The sequence below is a fragment of the Ptychodera flava genome, chromosome 12 (genome assembly GCF_041260155.1).
Source record: "Ptychodera flava strain L36383 chromosome 12, AS_Pfla_20210202, whole genome shotgun sequence".
Taxonomy (NCBI): Eukaryota; Metazoa; Hemichordata; class Enteropneusta; family Ptychoderidae; genus Ptychodera; species Ptychodera flava.
This window is the reverse complement of record NC_091939.1, coordinates 18,364,437-18,386,765: the sequence shown is the minus strand read 5'-3', so window position 1 is coordinate 18,386,765 and position 22,329 is coordinate 18,364,437. Positions and strand designations below refer to the sequence as shown.

The 22,329-nt window shown below is 37.0% G+C and overlaps 1 protein-coding gene across 1 annotated transcript; it reads left to right on the top strand.

The window, feature by feature from the left end:
* LOC139145263 (protein GUCD1-like) lies at window positions 1–20,456 on the top strand. The gene is made up of 9 exons (XM_070716307.1): window positions 1–1,546; window positions 5,173–5,263; window positions 5,959–6,030; window positions 6,893–6,992; window positions 14,016–14,107; window positions 14,806–14,929; window positions 15,870–15,927; window positions 16,363–16,437; window positions 18,774–20,456. The coding sequence occupies exons 1-9, from the start codon at window positions 1,540–1,542 to the stop codon at window positions 18,857–18,859; spliced, it is 705 nt and encodes a 234-aa protein (XP_070572408.1). The 5' UTR covers window positions 1–1,539; the 3' UTR covers window positions 18,860–20,456.
* The last annotated feature ends 1,873 nt before the right edge of the window (window positions 20,457–22,329 follow it).

Genomic DNA, 22,329 nt, shown 5'->3' with positions numbered 1-22,329 from the left:
GAATAGACTTGATCAAAGCTGACAAAACATGCTATATACATTGAAGATACTATGATAAAACATTACTGAAAGTCGCTTAGCATTTTAACACCAGCGATTTACCAATTTGCATATTGAAGTAACTTTCCAAATTAGGGACATAAGACTGGAAGACACTACAGAAGTTATGAAACTTACTATGTATATTGATCAGACAATTGTATTGTATTATTAAAAGACGTTTTACATTTCATGTCAATCAATTTATAATTTGTATATCTAATGAGCTTTCAAGGTTTGGCATATAAATCTAGAAGGTCTTGACCAAAGGCAATTACACTTGCTATATAAAGTGGTAATACAATGACTGCAGTCAAAGAAATTTAGTATTATTTTCATTTCAGCTAATTACATATTTGTATACTTAATGACCTTAGAATTATTCTATGGTGAATATTGTTCATGATGTTGATCATAGCAGTTTCAACGAAATCGCAAACTTGTGGCAAAAGTTGCAATTTAAGCCTACAGACAACTGCAATGTATAGTGAAATCCGTGAGCGTTTCGGGTTCATATCTGATTAGTATATTGCAAGATGTTGACCAGCTAATTTAATCCCATGATAAGGTCGACAACAGCAGGCCATCAGGCAAATGTTTATAGACTAGCAGCGGTGTTTGGTCACGTGATCAGAGGGAGAGGAGAAGCTTACCTTTATTTGATAATGCATGTTAAAAAAACGGAGAAATCATATCACATATAAATGTACAGGAGAATATCAGTGTATTTCATCTCTGATGTTCATGCATTCTTGTATATGATTTGCTTGAGGTTAGTATATTATTTCAGTATTTACATTCTATATTAATTTCTTTTCTGTATTCATGTCACAAAATTCGAGGTTGTTGCTCACCTACCGTAAGCTTTAATTAGGTTCGCAAGCAGGTCAAGTTTATTAGTAATAGTCTTCCTTTTTTTAAAATCGGTTCGTGAAAGACTAGTATCACACTTAGTCAATGAAATTTTGTGGGCGCTGACTAATAAATAAATTTTGCAGTTGACAGACATAACATGCACGTACGTACGTACATAGACATACACATAGATACATAGATATACATACCGTACAACGCCCGCTCACGGCAGACGAACAAAAGCGTTGCATTATGGGCAAGTAAACATGGCTACCAGCATGCAGCATCCCGTCTTGTTTGCCGTCATTTCAAACAGTCGCCGGCCAAGAATTACTAGGTGCACTTGGATAAGCTGTGCTCTTGTAGACCAATAACAATTGCTTACTAAAGGATTTGTAAGTCTAATCCCGGTACAAACCACATAATCTGGTCGTAATTTTGTCAGTGTGTACTGTCAGCTTTCAGCTTCAACAAGAATGAAGTGAACTGCAAGTTGCACCGGCCGGCGAGTTCCGATGCCAATTTCAAGGGAAAGTTTATATATTTCTAACATTTTCGGGATTCACGAATCTGACTAAAATTGTCAGGTTTTCTACCACCATCAAGTATCCTCTAATCACGACGTCTTCTTCTGAACACTCCGGTATGTCAGGTGAGATACCAATCTTTTTATCAGCTTTGGTTACAGTAAGTAAAGATTTATCGCTGGGGGCGCTGCAATAGGTTAGGTTCCCTTGTACCTGTGCCGTCACCTGAGCTCATTTTGTACTGACACGGGAACAATCATGAACCTACTTAAGTCTGCTTCCTGGCAAATGGACGAAGGTAAGGAGAACAGACTTTCAACTAGAATAGGTCTGATATGATATGAGGGTCATTGCATTCAGTTTCAATATTGAGCTGCACACACAATCACTTTTATGTGTAGTATAGACAAGTTTACCACAGAAGTCAGAATATTTATTCACGTTTGTCCTCTTATGCAATACCTCTGTTGAACTGTAATAATGTAAACATAGGATAACATCTAGCTGCAAAAGTGTAGCTCTACGGTGTGGCGGTCGGTGAGTTTTGGTTTTTGCGACCTCGCTCACCAGTAGAGCTACAATGCCGAAGGCCTGAAGCATACAAAATAAGCACGCTGCACATGGCACGGCATTTTGATGTAAAATCACATATATTTACTGCATTTGGTCATACTGATTTATCACTACTGAAAATTAAACACTATACTACACTAACCTTGTCGTGTATGGGGTTTGGTATTTGTTCAAATACGTCGATCGCATTCCAAAAACATTTCTTGGAGCCGCCATTACCAATTTCCTGTAATGGCGGCTCCAAGAAACACGCTCAACGTTTATGGAATGTGATCGACATGTCTGTGCTAATACCAACCCCATAAATGACAAGGTTAGTGAAGTATAGTGTTTAGTTTTCAGCAGTGATAAATCGGTACGACCAAATGCAGTAAATATGTGGGATTTTACGTGAAAATGCCACGCCATGTCTGGCGTGCTTATTAGGTCCGTGGGGACTTATAGATTAGGTCATGTCCGTCTGTCCGTCCGTCCGTCCGTTCACGCAGATATCTCAGACATGCCCTAGTCAATTTCTTTCAAACTTTGCACAAGGATAGTACCCTACCCATACAGATGCACATTGATTTGTTTCGCATGCGATCAAATTTGGCCGTTTTAGAGGACTTTTTAGTTTCCACCTCCATAGACTCATGTATAAGGCAGCTGTCCATAGACTCCCATGTATAAGGCAGCTGTCATAGACTCCCATGTATAAGGCAGTCCATAGACTCCCATGTATAAGGCAGTCCATAGACTCCCATGTATGAGGCAGTCCATAGACTCCCATGTATAAGGTAGTCCATAGACTCCCATGTATAAGTCAGCTCTGCATAGAATCCCATGTATAAGGCCGAGTAAATAAAAATTTAGTTTCTCATCGTATTCATATAGCAAAAAGGATGCGGTGACACAGTTTTTAGCCCCACGGATGAAGTCCAGGGGGCTTATAGATTGGGTCATGTCCCTCTATTCACGATGATATCTCAGATATTTTGACACAATGTCACGTGACCTTGGTGACCTTTGACCCCAAATATACATATTTGTCCATAACTCAGTAACCACAATGCTACACCCTTCATATACGGTTTGGAGGGACACCTTATGATGCCACATATTGTACCTCATTAATTATGCACATATCTAATTTTGAGCAAGCCAATAGAGCCAGAGGTCTGATTTTTGTATATAGGGATAACTTAGCAATACAATTTTTTTGACAAAAAGTCACGTGACCTAGGTGACCTTTCACCTCAAATATACATATTTGTCCATGACTCAATAACCACAAGTGCTACAACCTTCATATTTGGTATGATGGAAGACCTTATGATGCCACATACTGTACCTCATTAATTAGCACATATCTATTTCTGAGCAAGCCAATAGAGCTGCATGTCTGATTTTTCGTATGTAGGGATAACTATAGAATAGAAATTTTTTGATCAAGTGTCATGTGACCTCTATGACCTTTTTACCTAAAATATATGTTTTTGTCAATAAATAAGTAACCACAAGTGCTATGTCCTTTATATTTAGTAGGATGGGCGACCTTATGACAACACATGCTTTACCTCATTGATTATGCACATATCTAATTCTGGGCAAGCGAATCGAGTTAGATGTTTGATTTTTGGCATATAGGGATTAATTAGCAATATATTTTTTTTTTCTCGAAATGTCACGTGACCTCGATGACTTTTTACCTTGATTATACATATATATGCATAACTCAGTAACCACAAGTTCTATACCCTCCAATTTTGATAGGATATTAGACCTTAAGATGTCACATCTTGGACATCATTTATTATCCACATATGTATTTCTTGGCTGGCCAATACAGCTAGAGGTCTGATCTATTTTCCCGATTTAGAACCATAACTTAGACATGCCTCATGTGTTTCAAATTGGGAAAAACAACATAGACCTATGTGCCCATAGATCTTAACATATACACTCCAGTGATACTTCTTAAACACCACATTTACCTGCCCCATCAAGACTAATACTCCCCTATTTCAAGTGGGGACTATGTCATTGTCAATGACTTGTTTTGTATGCGACAGGGCCTTCGGCATTGTAGCTCTACTGGTGAGCGAGGTCGCAAAAACCAAAACTCACCGACCGCCTCACTGTAGAGCCACAATTTTTCAGCTAGGTAACATCATATAGCGAAAAGTTATTGTTTCCAGATAGAGTTAACACAGTAATGGTGGCCATTTTAATTTCAAGTGTTGGTAACTATTTGGTAATTTGTTTCTCCAGTACAAAGTTTGAAGACCCCTGATTTTGATTTTGATTTCTAAAAGGAATGATGTGAAGTTTATGTAGGGAAAGTTTGAGCAAAGAGCAAAAGTCTTTTGGTGTTGAATCACTTTTAACCTGAAGATAATGCAACTACTGGTATCACAAACCACACTATTGGAACCCGTGGTGACAAATGTGTAGAGTTTTGTAAATTCACTTCATATTGTCCGCCAATTGAGTGGTTAAAGCTGTACAACTTTTGACATTTCTGCCCCCTTGTGGCCTGTACATGCCAAATTGTAAATACTTGGGTAGATTCAGATAATTTTCATAGCTGTATTTTGCTTTCCAAATGCTATCATCATTGTAAAGTTACTCTTTGGTAACATGTAGCAGCTTTATGACACTTGTATTTTCCAATGTACAATCCAGATGTAGTTTGACAGTAAATGGACAATGGTCAGTTTATCCCAGATTTTTCACATTATTATATTTGAATTTTGAGCATGAAACTTGTATCAAGATATCTTTGTTAGCCATGCAGTTGTGGCTGTACTTCTGATGTGCAATCATAAATTATTTAGAAAGGGACAGTAGCCATAAGCTATTACTTTGATTTTTTCCCACCATCTTTGTTTTTTATAGTCAACTACAATTTCTTGCTCTTCTCCCTAAAGCATGTTGAGATACACAGTATTCAGCTTGTCAACTAAGCCTGTACAGGAGTAGACTGCATTGTTATTGTTGACAGATGAAACATGGTCCAGACTAGAATTCAAATGTAAATAATAACACTGTGCATACATATATACTACATGCTGTGTTGACAAGCTAACTAGTGGCTGTTACAACAGGCGTTAGGGAGTAGAACTAAACTTTCCATTGGCATGTAAACAAAATGATGGAAAAAATTCATTTCAAGCTACTTGCCCTTTAAATTTCACAGATGCTGAAGATTCTGTGCAGTTACCGGTTCCCCATGTTATTCAACAAACACAGTGGGACTGTGGACTTGCATGTTCCCAAATGGCTCTCAAGTAAGTCACTTTGTCTTTTTCATACTCCTCTGTGTCAGTTTACCAAATAACTTTCCTCTCAATAGTTTAGCCCATGGGGAGTCATTGAACTACTATCTGACAAGGTTTCATGTCATAAATATTATGATTTTTTCCAGGCTGTGTGTTAATAACAGACTTCATAATGGGTCAGAGAAATGTCATTGGAATCTTAACATCACAGATAATGCAGCAAATTTTACATGATGATAAATAAGTGATCAATAAATGATGATTTATAAGTAATCTAACTAAATTATGTATAAAACGTGTTTAAAAATTAGCTTTGTATAGTGCAATAATCAAAGAGGATGCCATATTACTTGGTACATTTTGCTGCCTGTGATGTAAAGGGCACTATCAACAAGGAACACATAGATTAAAATGAATTTATTGCATGCATCCTTACAAATAGCTATTGCTTGGATCTGTAGGATATGCTTGGTGTGAAAACTTTTATTGACTGGAGGATTCCAAGGCCCTTTATAATTGAATTCTGCATTACTCTGTACCACTTTCATCTTGAAATTTTGATGTTTTTCCAAGGGCACATGGTAATAATTTATGGGCAAAGATTGGGGTTAAAAAAAAGGTTAATATTTCTACAACAAAGTACAACATCAGAAATGAGTGATCTATGTATGCAGTTAAGCAGAGTTTGATTTTTGCCATTTCAGGTACGGTCTGGGAGATGCATTTTCAGCTGATCACTTCACAACAATTTGTAAAGAACTGAATTTTGGTGAAAGGTATGTCAGCTCTGTAATTAAAATTTTCCTAGATCCTTAAAAATGTACCCATGCAAAATACTGGTCATGTTTGTTTTTTTCAGCAATGACAGCATTGCCAGTCACTGAGTTGTAAAATATCAAAATTTCTCTGTCATACTTCTTTAGTTTTGAGCATGCATATTCTCCGGCTGTATTTGTCTGTACTTCAGCTTAAAAAATTTCAGTAGCCATGTATACATGCACGACGATAATTTTGTATTTTCCAATTTAGGAATATGTCTACACTTACATGCCTCAAAACAGAAACTTTCAAATTTTTGCTCAGCTATTCCTTGCAGAAATTTTAACTATTTTCTCAAATCAAGAATAAAAATCAAGGGTCACCAGAAAATTTTGAAATTTGAGAAATGAACTACCCAAAATATGTTGATTTTTTAAATTCAAAATGGCAGCTATACCGTGTGCTAACCCTGTAGCGGAAAATGTAATTTTCAATTCTCACATTTCCTGATTGATGAAGACTTCATTTACTCTATGGACTTCAAAATGAATCCAATGCATGCAAGTAACAGACCAAAAAAGTTTTGCAAAATACAGTATCTGGAAAAGTATCCCCAAAGCTAGACTGACAGATCCATCTTTCGAGGGCGCTCTACACTTCCTCTTTCTTAGTGCGTAGAAGGGGGAGCGTAGAGAGTGCCCTCGAGCGATGGATCTTTCAGTCTACTCCTTGACATATTCCATCATAATATTAGCTAGGTATTTTTTTATCGATAGACACTCTTCTTCTGTAATTCACCATCCCTTTCCAAAGCTACAACGGTAACATTTGCATACTCTGATGTTATCAGAATGATTGTTGAAATTGTTTCTTTTGAAGTGTGTGGACCATTGATATAGCACATATTGTTACCAGACACGGACTCAAACACTTGCTGTGTACACAGACTCTGGGTGTCGACAGTGGCTACAAAAAAGAGGTTAGTGTCTTATGTAGAAAGTATGTGTTACCCTTTACCGTGTTAGAATGTTGTAAATGGATGAGATAAATGGAAAATTTGTGAAGTATTGTCTAGCAGTGTCTTCTTTAGCTAGGTTTGTGACAATACTATAGACATTTCATGGAATTTCACAGCTAACTGGAACTTCAGTGAGTTGCATATGTGTATCTCACGATGATATTCTTTGTGTCGCAAAGAATAAGTTTGCAACACTAGCACGCTACATAAGAACACACAGACAACACACCACTGAAGGAAACACTTTTGCACATGTTAACTTTGGCAGTACACCATAAGTAGAATCTTAAAACGTCTTTGCCAAAGTGAATCCACTGAATCGTATGTCATCTTCACAAAACGTAATGGTGTTAGCTTCAGCTTTGCCAACTATGTCAATGCTATACTGGCTGAATTAGCTGCCAAGTGTACTGTAGCCTGGAAGGTGAAATTCTACACCTGGGCTCGCCAGGTGAAATAGTATCTTATCATAAACTCGGTGAGATCAAAAGTGAGGCATACAGGGATGGAAGACATAATTACCAAGGCATGTACTTCTGGTATTTACCTTGTAAAGATAACTTGTCCAGTATTGTACTGAAACTGAAAAAGCAAAGGACAATGTCATATATTTTTCAGATTATGACTATATCACTTGTCTGGCAAGAGATAGGCTTCAAATGAAGTTTCCCCCATTTACAACAATTACTCTTTAAGAATATTTTTATTAGTCCCCATGGACACCGTCGGGGGGGACTTATAGGTTTGGTCATGTCCGTGCGTGCGTCTGTGCGTCGTCCTCCGTCCGTTCACGCAGATATCTCAGAGATGCCTGGAGCGATTTCATTCAAACTTGGTACAAGGATTACTTCATATGTCATACATATGGCATGCACGTCAATTTGTTTTGTGATACGATCCAATATGGCCGCCAGGCGGCCATTTTATTACGATTTTTTCATGTACAGAGCCATAACTCAGACATGTTTCAACCGATTTTATTCAAAGTTGGTACAAGGACATTGACCAATGTCATAGATATGCACGTCAATTTGTTTTGTGATACGATCCAATATGGCCGCCAGGCGGCCATTTTATTACGATTTTTTCATGTACAGAGCCATAACTCAGAAATGTTTCAACCGATTTTATTCAAAGTTGGTACAAGGACATTGACCAATGTCATAGATATGCACGTCAATTTGTTTTGTGATACGATCCAATATGGCTGCCGTGCGGCCATTTTGTTACGATGTTTTCATGTACAGAGCCATAACTCAGGCATATCTCAACTGATTTTATCCAAAGTTGGTACAAGGACATTGACCTATGTCATACATATGCACATCAATTTGTTTTGTGATACAATCCAATATGGCCGCCAGGCGGCCATTTTATTACGATTTTTTTATGTACAGAGCCATAACTCAGACATGTTTCAGCCAATTTTATTCGAAGTTGGTACAAAGACATTGACCAATGTCATAGATATGCTCGTTAATTTTTTTTGTGATATGATCCGATATGCTGCCATGGGGCCATTTTGTTACAATTTTTTCATGTACAGAGCCATAACTCAGACATGTTTCAACCAATTTTATTCAAAGTTGGTACAAGGACATTGACCAATGTCATAGATATGCACGTCAATTTTTTTTGTGATACGATCCAATATGGCTGCCAGGCGGCCATTTTATTACAATTTTTAGCGACGAAGTTACGTAACTGAGGAAGCTTATAGAGTTGGGAGAAGCAAAGTTGACGTCACTTCCATCAACAACTTCCGTAAAACTATTTTGTCACACCACGTGATCAGTGTTATCTAACGACTACAGCATACCATTCACGCTGCACACTCACTATCAGCGAAATAGTATCGTGTTGGATTGACATTATAATTGAACTTAGAGCGTACGTGTGAGTGTATTGGCTTACATGAAAATGTGATAGACAATGATGCATTTACGTTAGAACGTCCATGCTCGATCAAATTGTTTTTGTTCTGTCGGTGTAAATTACGAGATTGGTGGATGTGGATGGACATCTTGCGTGCGTTTGGTCTTTGTCTGACATGCATGTCGTTTCGATCTCCTTTTTACTTTGCAGGGGAGAATGAATTACGTTCCTCATGGGTTTCAAATATGTAAAAAAAATACGAAGTTTTGAGTGGATTTACGATTTCGTTTGCAAAATTACGAGCGAAAATTTCAGCTTCCCATTTCATCGGCGCGACCGTGCTTTCTAAAGAAACCTCAGTCTCCTACTACCTCCATGATCACATGTTGTACTAGCCCTGCGTACGATGCTGTGTGTTCCGCTACAGCTAATCGCCCCGCTCACCACAGCCCTGCAAAGACCCGTACGTAGGGTCGGTGACTTCAAATCCATTTTGGGACTTGACGTAAAAGCCAAATTACTGCTGAAATTCAGCATTCTTGGGCCCAAGTCGTATCCCAGCCTACCTCAGCTACTCGATCGCTTCCAAAAATGCCAGTCTTTTATTCACTTCTCGTAAATAACCGTCGATGTCGGCAACTCTCTCGCTAGCCCTGCGTACGATGCTGTGTGTGAACTACACCCAACAATAAAATGTTGTGAGATGTTGAAACAGTTTACCCTCCTTCCTACAAAGTTGCAATGTATTGAAACACTTTACTCTCCTTTCTACAAAGTTACAAATTCCCTGGTACGTAAAACAAACACTGTTGCTGTTCGATACTACAATACATCATGAACGTAACGTCCATGAATACACTGAGGCCTGCTTAGCCCTGCATACGATGCTGTGTGTTCCGCTACAGCTAATAGCCCCGCTCTGTGTGAGCGGGGCTATTAGCTGTAGCGGAACACACAGCATCGTACGCAGGGCTGAGGCCTGCTTTGCCTCTGTGAGTCCTGGGTCGCCCTTGAGTCTATCAAAAGTGTTACCTACTTTGCTGTATCAAAATTTGGCCTGAAACTACTCAGTTTGATAGTAAAAACCATTATTTCAAAGGAGACTTTCACAAATGGAGTCATAATACAAAGGAAAAGGAGAAAAACTGAGGTTATTTGAAAGGTCAAGTCTAGGTCATCTCACCATGTGATGTCAGGCATGAAGACCCCTAATTACGCAATTATGGTTCACAAGAAACTACCTAGGGTGGTCCAATAGGTGAAAGGTAATTTTGCTGCCTTCCAATTTAAATGGCATTTTGCTGCCTTCCAATTTAAATGGCATTCAGCTTGATTGACTCCCATTCGGCCTACTTTCAAACTGCTATAACTTAAACAAGAAATTATGTGATTCTGAATGATTTTAATATTATTGTAGATTCCACCAGTTTAATGATCTAGAAGTGAACATCACCAGACATTTCTTGATGATATCAAAATATCAAATGAAAATATATCTGGGCTAAAACTTTTGAGACTGAATTTGTAAATTTACCAAGAATTTTCGGAAGCTAGAGGGGAAACAGACATAACAGTGAGATTGGCGGACCAGAAAGTCCATGGAAATCAAGCAGGTTGTTCCTACATGAACATTGCTGTTTGGTGTGTTGATTTGTAACACGTACACTATGCTAACATGTTTCAACACCCAAGGAAACATTTGCAACTTTATACTCAATGCGACATATTAATAAAATTATTTTAATTTTGTATCAGAATATCACAAAACAATGTTGTGATCATCGCAGTCCAGCTGTTATGAGTAAGCATGTGTACTTGGCTGGACCGATCAAGTTTCTGCAAGAAATCATTTCACTGTCATTGACAAGCTAAAGTGACGTCTTTAATAAATGTGTCCAGTCAATATCCAAAGAAAATCAAGGCCATCAATGACACGAAGAAAGTTTGTCAGTCCCCACGGACGAAGTCTGGGGGGACTTATAGATCGGGTCATGTCCGTCTGTCCGTGCATGCGTGCGTACGTACGTCCGTCCGTCCGTTCACGCAGACATCAGACTGAGACATGCCCTGGTCAGTTTCTTTCAAACTTTGCACAAGGATAGTACCCTACCCCATACAGATGCACGTCGATTTGTTTCACAATGCGATCAAATTTGGCCGTGTTAGACTTGGAGGACTTTTTAGTTTACACCTCCATAGACTCCCATGTATAAGGCAGTTCTCCATAGACTCCCAGGTATAAGGCAGTCCTCCATAGACTCCCATGTAAAGGCAGTTCTCCATAGACGCCCATGTATAAGGCCAAGAAAAATAAAAATTTAGTTTCTCATCGTATTCTAGTGCAAAAAGGATGCAGTGACACAGTTTTTAGTCCCCACGGATGAAGTCCAGGGGGCTTATAGATTGGGTCATGGTGTCTGGGTCATTGTGTCCATTCGTCCATCCGTTCGTCCATCCTTTCACACAGATATCTCAGACATTTTGACAAAATGTCACGTGACATTGGTGACCTTTGACCTCAAATATACATATTTGTCCATAACTCAGTAACCACAAGTGCTACACCCTTCATATATGGTATGATGGGATGACGCCACATATTATACCTCATTAATTATGCACATATCTAATTTTGAGCGAGCCAATAGAGCTAGAGGTCTGATTTTTGGTATATAGGGATAACTTAGCAATACAATTTTTTTTTTTGACAACATGTCACGTGACCTCAATGACCTTTGACCTCAAATATACATATTTGTCCATAACTCAGTAACCACAAGTGCCACACCCTTCATATCTGGTATGATGGGAGACCTTATGACGCCACATACTGTACCTCATTAATTATGTGCATATCTAATTCTGAGCAAGCCAATAGAGCTGGATGTCTGATTTTTCGTATATAGGGATAACTATAGGATAGAAATTTTTTGACAAAATGTCATGTGAACTTGATTATTTACCTAAAATATACGTTTATGTCAATAAATAAGTCCCACAAGTGCTATGTCCTTTATATTTAGTAGGATGGGAGACCTTATGACAACACACGCTTTACCTCATTTATTATGCACATATCTAATTCTGGGCAAGCGAATAGAGGTAGAGGTCTGATTTTTGGCATATAGGGATTTATTAGCAATACATTTTTTTTTTCAAAATGTCACGTGACCTCAATGACCTTTGACCTTGATTATACATATATATATGCATATCTCAGTAAGTTCTATACCCTTCAATTTTGATAGGATATTAGACCTTAAGATGTCACATCTTGTACCTCATTTATTATGCGCATATGTATTTCTTGGCTGGCCAATACAGCTACAGGTCTGATCTTTTTTCCCAATTTAGAACAATAACTTAGACATGCCTCATGTGTTTCAAATTGGGAACAACGACATAGACCTATGTGCCCATAGATCTCAACATATCAATCCAGTGATACTTCTTAATGACCACATTTCCCTGCCCCATCAAGACTAATACTCCTATTACTTTGTCATTGTCAATGACTTGTTTAGAATTATATTTTCGTTTTAAACTACAGTTCTTTGATGCAGTGTGGTCGTCTGGCAATCCATCATCACGGCAGATGTAGTGCATCCAATACACAGTCCACACTGTCCAATCATGCGTGCATGTTTTCCTGTTATAATTCAATAGGGTCAGAATTTTGTAGCAAGGAACATACAAAATCTTGCAGATAAATCAATTTGGATGATCTATGTACATCTTTGCAAATTCCAAGTTTGGTGGACATGTGAAAATTATATTTTTACCTTCATGTACAAGATGGCATGTTTACCAAGCTGGACGCTCACTCCTGAAAAACCAATAGGTTTTATTACAGTTTCACATTTCAACCCTTTCTTTGCATCTTTCTCAGCAACATTCCCCAAACCTCTCTCCTTGCATCCCTACCGCTAAATGCACTGAGGAGCACAGTGTCATCATTGACGCTATTTTTCATGTCCTTAGCCAAAACTCAGTCACGTCTCAACCAATTTTTTTCACCAATTTTATTCAAACTTAGTACAAGAACATTGACCTATGTCATACATATACACATTGATTTGTTTTGTGATACGATCCAATATGGCTGCCGTGTGGTCATTTTCTTGCGATTTTTTCATGTCCAGAACCATAACTCAGACATGTTTCAAGGGAATGTATTCAAAGTTGGTACAAGGACATTGACTTATGTAATACATATGTACGTGGATTGGTTTCACGATATGGTCTAATATGACCACATGGTGGCAATTTTGTTAGGGTTGTTTCATGTCGAGAGCCATAACTCTGGCAAGTCTCAAGCGATTTTATTCAAAGTTGGTACATGGACATTGACTTATGTCATACATATACGTGTTGATTTTTTAAACAGTAAGATCAAATATCGCTGCGTGACGGCGATTTTGTTACGATTTTCTCATGTACAGAGCCATAACTCAGACATATTTCGACCAGTATCATTCAAAGTTGGTACAAGGACATTGACCTATTTCATACATATGCTCGTCAATTTGTTTCACGTCATGTAGCAGTATCATGTCAAGTATTGAATTTTCGTAATTAGGCTGATATGTCAAGAAATACTACATCAAATTTCATGAAACTTTGTACAGATGTTAAGCTCACATTGCTTTAACATTGAAAAAGACATTTATCAGTGTCATTTTAATTAATTTGTAATTGCTTCCTAATTAGAGTTATGTATCTACAAATTAATACAATGTCAAATTTTATGAAACTTCATACAGATGTTGATCTCATAGTGTTGTAAATACTGCATCAAACTTTATGAAATATGGTACCGGTGATAATCTGTTAGTGTTAGGATAGTATGCAAAAATGTTTTGCAACATCCTGTTGATTAATTCCTAGTTGACTCATTTAATGAACTTTAAGATGGTGGCCTACATTGGTTTTATGTTTTCATCACCATGGAACTCATTCTTGGCCATTGAGCGCCATCTGTATCAAAGTATTTTTATCACAGACCTAATTAATGAAGAGGACTCTATCCTCTCTGAGGACTTGTAATCAAAGTACCCATTAACAAGTGGGGACTGTGTCATCAACGATGACTTGTTCTGTCTCTTGTAGGACTTCTATGAAGACACATTCAATGAGGATGAAAAGAGAGTCAACGCTTTGTTCAAAAATGCTGCAAGTCTTGGAATACACACCCAAAAGAGGTAATTTAGAAAATAAACAAACACAAAGCCTGAAACATCCTCAGAAGAAACGTGCGTGTCGGTGTTTTGAACAAAGCAGTGTTTGATTCTAAAAATTTACACTTTTATAGTTAGAATATCCAGCTGATTTACAGAGTTCTGTTCACATGATTTCTGCCAAGACGAGATCAGTACATTGCTACCATTGGAATGATGTCTAGTCATAAGCAAGGGCTGTGCATGACGCAATCGTGTCTTGGATGCACAACATTCCAGGCAAGACACAAAGACATTAAAATTTTCATCCCGTTGGATGCAGAAAATTAGAAGCTACTCTCCCTCCACTCTAATGGAGTGACCTGGCAGTCAGACCCAACTTTTCAACATTTTGAGTCCTTGGGATTGTCAAAAAATCAAATTGATGTAAAATATATCCCTACATCTCACTAAAATATATTCCAATATCTCACAAGAAGATTTTAATGTATAGCAACCAATTCAAGTATCTAGATCTCTTGATCTAGAAGGATAAAATGATTATTGTTCAGATTATTTTGTTGACCATTTCAAAACTATAACGTTTTAATTTACCGACTGAACCTCTCTACCTGTACTTAATACATACACATAAAATTATAGGATTCTCAATATTGAATGCAAAGCAGCAGATGTCTCCAACAGGTGTAAGTTAATCTTTTAACATTTTTTTACCCCCTCAGATCTGTAAGTATAAGTGAAATTCACAGACATTTAAGTCAAGAACAGGTTGCTGTCGTTCTTACAAACTCAGAACTTTTGGATTGTAAACTTTGTCCAGAGGAAGAGCGTGACACCAGCCAACAGGTAAGGTGTATCATGCATGGATGCAGACATTTTTTCTGCCCTTATTCATTATAATTGTTTTGTTTTGTTTTTTTGTGTTAGCTCATATTTGGTATGTATATAAATACCAAAAAGAGCTTATATGGTGAGTCGGTGGCGTCTGTATGTATGTATGTATGTATGTATGTATGTGCGGATGTATGTCCATCACACGCAAAAGCTCCCAAACCGCTGCACCTACCATCACAGTATTTGGTGTACAGGTAGACCCAGGGGTTGAGATGTGACGTTGTTCAAATGAACATGTCAGTGTCAAAATATGCAAATCAGGTAAGAAAAGGGGAAATCCTGCAAATGTGTGTGAGTGGTGGCATGACTGAAACAGCCCACACATCTGAGTTGGAGATTTTGTAATCTCTAACCTATTTGTATGCAGTGTACCTATTATTTGTAGGAGTGGTGGCAGTGACTGAAACAGGCTACTCCACTGACCTTGAGTCATTTCCTGTCATTGTTCATGAACTGATACATATTGGCAGACCTGCTGAAACCATGAAGGACTGTGTTGAAACATTCCTCTGCTAAGGGTGTTCCTAAAGTTGACCTCCAGTACCTAAAGTTTCAGACCTTATTTACTTTTGTCATTATTGTTTTTCTGGTTTAAATATTTCTTGATAGACAAATTCAAACCAAATATGAGCACACTGTCCTTGACGGTATTTCTGTTTTTATGTCTATGAATAGCTCTCTGTACAGGACGCTAGAAAGAGATGAAAGATAAACTTTTTACATGACTCATCAGCCACCCCACCATCATCACCCCGATCATCCATTAGATTTCAGATTTTAGGACTTCATTCAGATTTTGTTCAAATTGTGATGAATGTTGATATGCCTTCAACATGTGTATGTTTTTCACATCGCTATTCACTTACACAAAACTTTCTTTTAACTTCTACAGGGTGGTAAGCTGTCAGGGATACTCTCATTAACCTGTTGCCGATCAGTTCCATACACAGGTAATTGCTGTAATTTCTCAAATACAGCCCTTCTTTGGTGTCTATAACATCACTCTGGATAGCCTTATTGTAATCAACAGTAAATCAATGAATTTCTCCTTTGATACATACTCCAGAATAGTTTCAATTAATTTGAATGCAATAGTGATTTTAGCACACAATAAAATATGGCTGTTGCTGCACTCTGCCAGCTCAATCAAACAGAAATGCTGAACATGGCATCATGACTAGCCTTAAGTATCTTACTACAAATGTCCTGAAATCTAGAAGTCCAAAGTACCACTGCATGTAATTACTCTATGGGGAAGTTCGAAAATATGCAGCATTATTGTGTGCCATATTTCATTTAATTATGGGAAGATGTGTTTTTTCCATAAAGTAAGAAACCATTTAGACATTAATCGTTCAGATGTACTATATTATTGGAATTTTTAGGTCATTTTATTGTGGTGTGTGGCTATGACAGGAGGGATGGAACTGTGTACTACAAAAACCCAGCATGTTACTCAGGTATGGCCACTCAGTTCATGAGTTATCTAGACTGTAGATACAATTAAGCAATAAAGCACAGCTAGCAATGGTATACCACAAGATTTTGACCAGTTCGCAACAAAAATATATGTCATGAAGTTGTCAAAATCGAGTGGTATACTGTTGCTGGGTGTGATTTATTGCTATTATATCACAGTATATTGAAATTCTAGCCTGGAACGACAAAAACGGATTTTTGCTCAAGCTGAGAGCTCAAACATAAGCCAGCCGTGGTATATTGCAAATATACCACGGTTCTTTTCACGTCTCGACCAACCAGATAGCTGTATTTGCGCCATCAATATACTGGTATGATATAATTTATAATATCATACCACAATATATTGATGGTACAAATACAGAAATCTGATTGGATAAGATGTGAAAGTAACCATGCTATATTTGTGATATAGCACAGTTGGAACATACTGATCTCTCAGCTACACAAAAATTCTTTTTATGAGAGTATCACACCAGAATTTCAATTTACTGTTATGATAAAATAGCAATAAAGCACCTCAGCCACTGGTATACTGTACCACGAGATTTCGACCCGTTCACTCCATACATTTACTTGGTAACGCTCATGATATTGTTTTGAATTGGTCAAATTCGGATGTCGTATTTTAGAAAACTTGGGGTTTTTTTTTACCACAGCAGAAGTGTGTAATTTTTAGCTACTATAGACTATAGTCTATAGAAGCTATTGGGATGGGTATCTGTCCGGCGTCCGTCGTCAGTCTGTATGTATGTATGTATGTATGTCTGTCCGTTTGTGAGGCGTCCGTCCACTCAAATATCTTGAGAACCGCAGCACTTAGTGATTTGATATTTGTTGTGTAGATGAAAAATATGATTTTGAGAAACTGTTTTTTTTAATTTTTTGATATTGTTGAAAATAGGCAAATTAATGCCAAAAAATCTTCTTCTTCATAACCGCGGGTCAGACAGCTTTGTTATTTGGTATACAGGTCCCTAGGGATAACCCAACTTAGATTTGTTCAAATTGTGATGAAATATGCAAATGTGTATTTTTAAGGAATTTTTTTTGTCATTTTTGGTCAAAATTTGTACTGTATAAACCCTATCAATTCACCCAGAAAAAAATAATTAATATGATTTTAAATAATTGAATTAATTAGGAAATCATCAAAGCCAAAATAATTTTATTGTAGAATTATCAGAAAGTTCAACTTTTTCTGACAGTTCATAGTGAAATGCTTACCATCTTGGAGGATTAAAACATGTAAAGGCAACTTTCCTGAATCCCAACTTTTACATATTCTGAACCGTCATTTATTGTGCCCTGTATGTCATCTAAAAGAAATTGCTCAAAATAGTCAATAGAGATAGAGATAGAGAAAGATCTAATTTCCATTTATGGTTGACTTGATAAGGATAAAATAAAATTACTTTTTGAGGAAAAAAATAGAGTGGTCAATTAAAAGAACATGGTCAAAGTGATAGGGTTTTATGGTAAAGCTGGGCTGTAAGATTCCTCATGTGCTATTTATAGCAATTATGCAATCTGTGTAAACAGTGCAATGAAAGTTACATGATTCCTTATAATGCTTTTGATGACCTTGAACTTCTTAAGTTTCAAACATTTGCCTCTTCAGTGTGCTTTCTCTGAGTATGTACAGTCTCAACTTATTCAACAGAACTCACAATGTTAATCAAAGATATCCACCTTCTTCATCGATACATGTGTCACAAAAGGTTATTCTCTACATAACACAGCAGAGCTCTGTCAACTGTTGAGTTGCTTGTTCTTTCAAAACCGCTGGTCAGACAGCTTTAATATTTGGTTTACAAGTCCCTAGGATGACCTAAGTGAGATAATTTCATACAGTCAGGAAGTACTTAATTTTGTATCCATGTCTATAGTAGCTTCAGGGACTTTGGCCCTATGTTTTTTTAAATGGTCCTGTCCAGGAGTGTTGACATAGCATAAATCATTTGATGAAATTTCGGTACTTCTGTCTTCTGATTTACCGGTGCATACAGTGCCTATATGAGGACAAAGAAGTGTTTTTTAAAACTGACAAATTAAGATGTTTGTTGTGAGGCGAGCTATGTCACCTAGCGTATAAAAGAGATTAAATATGGTAAAATTTACAAGGTAGTGCTTGAACTGACGGAACTGTTACTTTGATAATTTGTCATAGAAATTTCTTTGATTTTGTAAACCCAAGTCATTTAGAATGCTTCAATTGTACCCACAACAACCTTACAGAATTTGTCAAGTTCTCTTTTTTGTCAGCTCTGTAAATTTCATATCCCTAGCACTGACAAATTTCTTGTATTTATTTCAGATCTATGTTGTTGTTCAGTCAAAGATTTCAACAGAGCCAGGAAGAGCTACGGTACAGATGAAGACATCTTGTTCATATACAGATGACACCAGACCATCTTGTCTTCTGTTGCTTTCAATGGTTTGACGTCAGTAATTGTCTACGACCACATCATAGATAAACACTTAAGGAAGGATATGCCTCGAAAGTGAAAGACTTAAAATTTTGCTCAAATTCTCCTGAATGAAACTTTCAACCATACTCTTACCAAATCAAGATTAAAAATCAGGGATCACTGTACAAAATTTGATACTAGATAAACTAATTAGCTGACATTTGCCTATACTTAAATTCAAAATGGCCGCCATCCTTGTATTAACTCTATAGGGAAAATTTTCAAATTTAGAAAAAATGGGACGTTGGAAAGTTTTCTTACTCCAAGAGCTTAAAAATGACCCTACAAGTGGTAGATTAGAAAAGAATTGTAATAATGTGACAGTCCAAATATCTGTCCCCAAAGTGCATTCTGCCTCAAGTATCTACATGCTTTTATTTGCATCTTAAATATTGAAACATTAACTCTTTATAGAGTCAAATCTTGCTTAACTGTTTCAAAGGGCAAGACATGGACTTGTTTCAAAATGGACCATTACATCTTGCTTTTGAATGTACATCCCATGAAGTTGTATTCTATCAGTTTAAAAGTTTCTCAAGCTTTCCTATAATTTACTTTCATGTGGCAATGTGAATTATCTGGAAACTAAATTTCTGATAAGTTTACCTAAAAGAGAGTATAGCTAGACAATACTAATGTTTAATGTCCTGAAACGTGAACAAAAAGCTGAATGATGTACATGTATTTCATTTGTAATTGTAAGGTCGAGATGTAGACAAACGAGGGCGCAGTTCTCATGGAACAAACCTACAGCGAATGTGGAAAGTATGAATGAAATGAATGAAACTGCAAAGCTGACATACAGAATCTTTATTTATAAAAAGGCTTGGAAAGAATAAATTCTTATAAGTACACTTGGTTGTGAAATATTTACAAAAATATTTATAAACTATGCTATGAACGTTTAACATTTATGTGTTTGCAAACTAAATGTGTGTGAAACTATAAATATGTGACTCAATGTTATATTTGGTACATGCATTGTAAGTACACAAGAAATCTGTATACAAAAAGTAAGACATTTTTAAAAAAATTAAGCACTGGGATGAACCTCTGTTTTCATTTCCAAGGTCAAATGAAAGGACAGAAAGAGAAATCATGTCATGAAAAAAGTATAATAAGTTTCTGAGTAATACAGTGATGATATAAAACCCATTATGCATACAGCCAGTGATTGGGTAAATATAATTACAATCGTGCATTATACAGTTCAAAGTGTGAGTGGCCCAGACTGAATTGTTAGAGTATACAGGTTAAAAACAGTTCTATCTGGACATACTGTGCAAATGATCAAACTGGTACAACAATTTATATGAAAGACAATATTAGTCATTCTGACAAATTTTAGCGTGTACTATTATCATATTTTATTCCAAAGGATTCTATTGCCAACTTTTCTCTTTCAACTTGAATCAATCTCTGTACAACTTACATCTCTGTACAACTTTGTATATTAGGCCAGTAAATAGATACCTTTTGTATTATTTTTGAATGAGAGTATTTGATATTAAATATCAGTGCATGGTGCATATCACGCTTCATATAGATATACTATTTACAGATAATAGTATTGCTCGTTGCTGTTCAATTTCACTCATGTAGTTGTATTGCTTGAAGTTCATCCAAAAGGAATAATTGAAATGTTTGCACCAGAAGAACTAGACGGAGATACTACTCGCATCATTTTGGTGATGTTATTCAGGAAATGATAAATTACTGAGCAACTGGAGCAATCATGCAGACAATATGCATGCCATGTGTGTATCTCTTTAAATAAATTGTAAATAAATAGTTAAAAAGGTAAGAATTTTAGCAAAAGTCTTAAAAGACTATTGTAACAAGTCATCGTTGATGACACAGTCCCCACTTGTTAATGGGTACTTTGATTACAGGTCCTCAGAGAGGATAGAGTCCTCTTCATTAGGTCTGTGATAAAAATACTGTGATAAAAATACTTTTGAATAAATTCGCTTGATACATGTCTGAGTTCAGGACATGAAAAAATCATAACAAAATGGCCGCACAGCAGCTATATTGAATTGTATCACAAAACAAATTAACGTGCAAATGTGTGACCAATCCTATCACAAAGCAAATTAACGTGCATATGTATGACATTGGTCAATCTCCTTTTACCAACTTTGAATAAATCGCTTGATACATGTCTGAGTTATGGTTCTGGACATGAAAAAACGCAATAAAATGGCACACGGCGGCCATATTGGATCGTATCACAAAACAAATCGATGTGCATGTGTATGACATAGGTCAATGTCCTTGTACCAAGTTTGAATAAAATCGGTTGAGATATGCCTGAGTTATGGCTCTGTACATGAAAAAATCGTAATAAAATGGCCGCACAGCGGCCATATTGGATCGTATCACAAAACAAATTAATGTGCATAGCTATGACATTGGTCAATGTCCTTGTACCAACTTTGAATAAAATCTGTTGAAACATGCCTGAGTAATGGCTCTGTACATGAAAAAATCATAATAAAATGGCCGCCTGGCGGCCATATTGGATCGTATCGCAAAACAAATTGATGTGCATATGTATGACATAGGTCAATGTCCTTGTACCAACTTTGAATAAAATCGATCGAGATACGCCTGAGTTATGGCTCTGTACATGAAAAAATCGTAACAAATGGCCGCACGGCGGCCATATTGGATTGTATCACCAAAAAATTGAAGTGCATATCTATGACATTGGTCAATGTCCTTGTATCAACTTTGAATAAAATCAGTTGAAACATGCCTGAGTTGTTGCTCTGTACATGAAAAAATCGTAATAAAATGGCCGCCTGGCAGCCATATTGGATCGTATCACGAAACAAATCGACGTGCATCTGTATGACATATGAAGTAATCCTTGTACCAAGTTGAATGAAATCGCTCCAGGCATCTCTGAGATATCTGCGTGAACGGACGGACGCACGGACGGACGCACACACGGACGCACGCACGCACGCACGGACATGACCAACCTATAAGTCCCCCCGGACGGTGTCCGTGGGGACTAAAAAGCTAAATGAACAGAGTCAAATGCTGCACATGTACATTCATTATAACTCTTATCCTGGCAAGTTCATATGTCACCATCAGGTCAAGTTGGTTAAAGCCAGTTACGCATAACATGTCCCATTTGTTGTAATTTAACAAAGACTTGTAAAGGCCCCTGAGAATACAAATAATTGTAAACATGATTTTACTGACTAATTCTGCCATAACGTTCCCTGACAAATAGGAGAAAATATGTGTACAGGTTTTGGCTGAATACCGCTTTTTTCTAACTCCAGATGAGGAGATGATAGGCCTGGCAGGATAAGGGTTTAAAGCATTCAAGGCAGTTAATATTAACCTTTATAAAGCCAAACAAAAAATACAATCATAGGTTTG

Coding starts and splice junctions, on each gene's coding strand:
- LOC139145263 (XM_070716307.1), top strand. Junction 14,108..14,805: donor GGAATACACACCCAAAAGAG/GTAATTTAGAAA, acceptor TTACCCCCTCAG/ATCTGTAAGTATAAGTGAAA. Junction 16,438..18,773: donor AAACCCAGCATGTTACTCAG/GTATGGCCACTC, acceptor TATTTATTTCAG/ATCTATGTTGTTGTTCAGTC.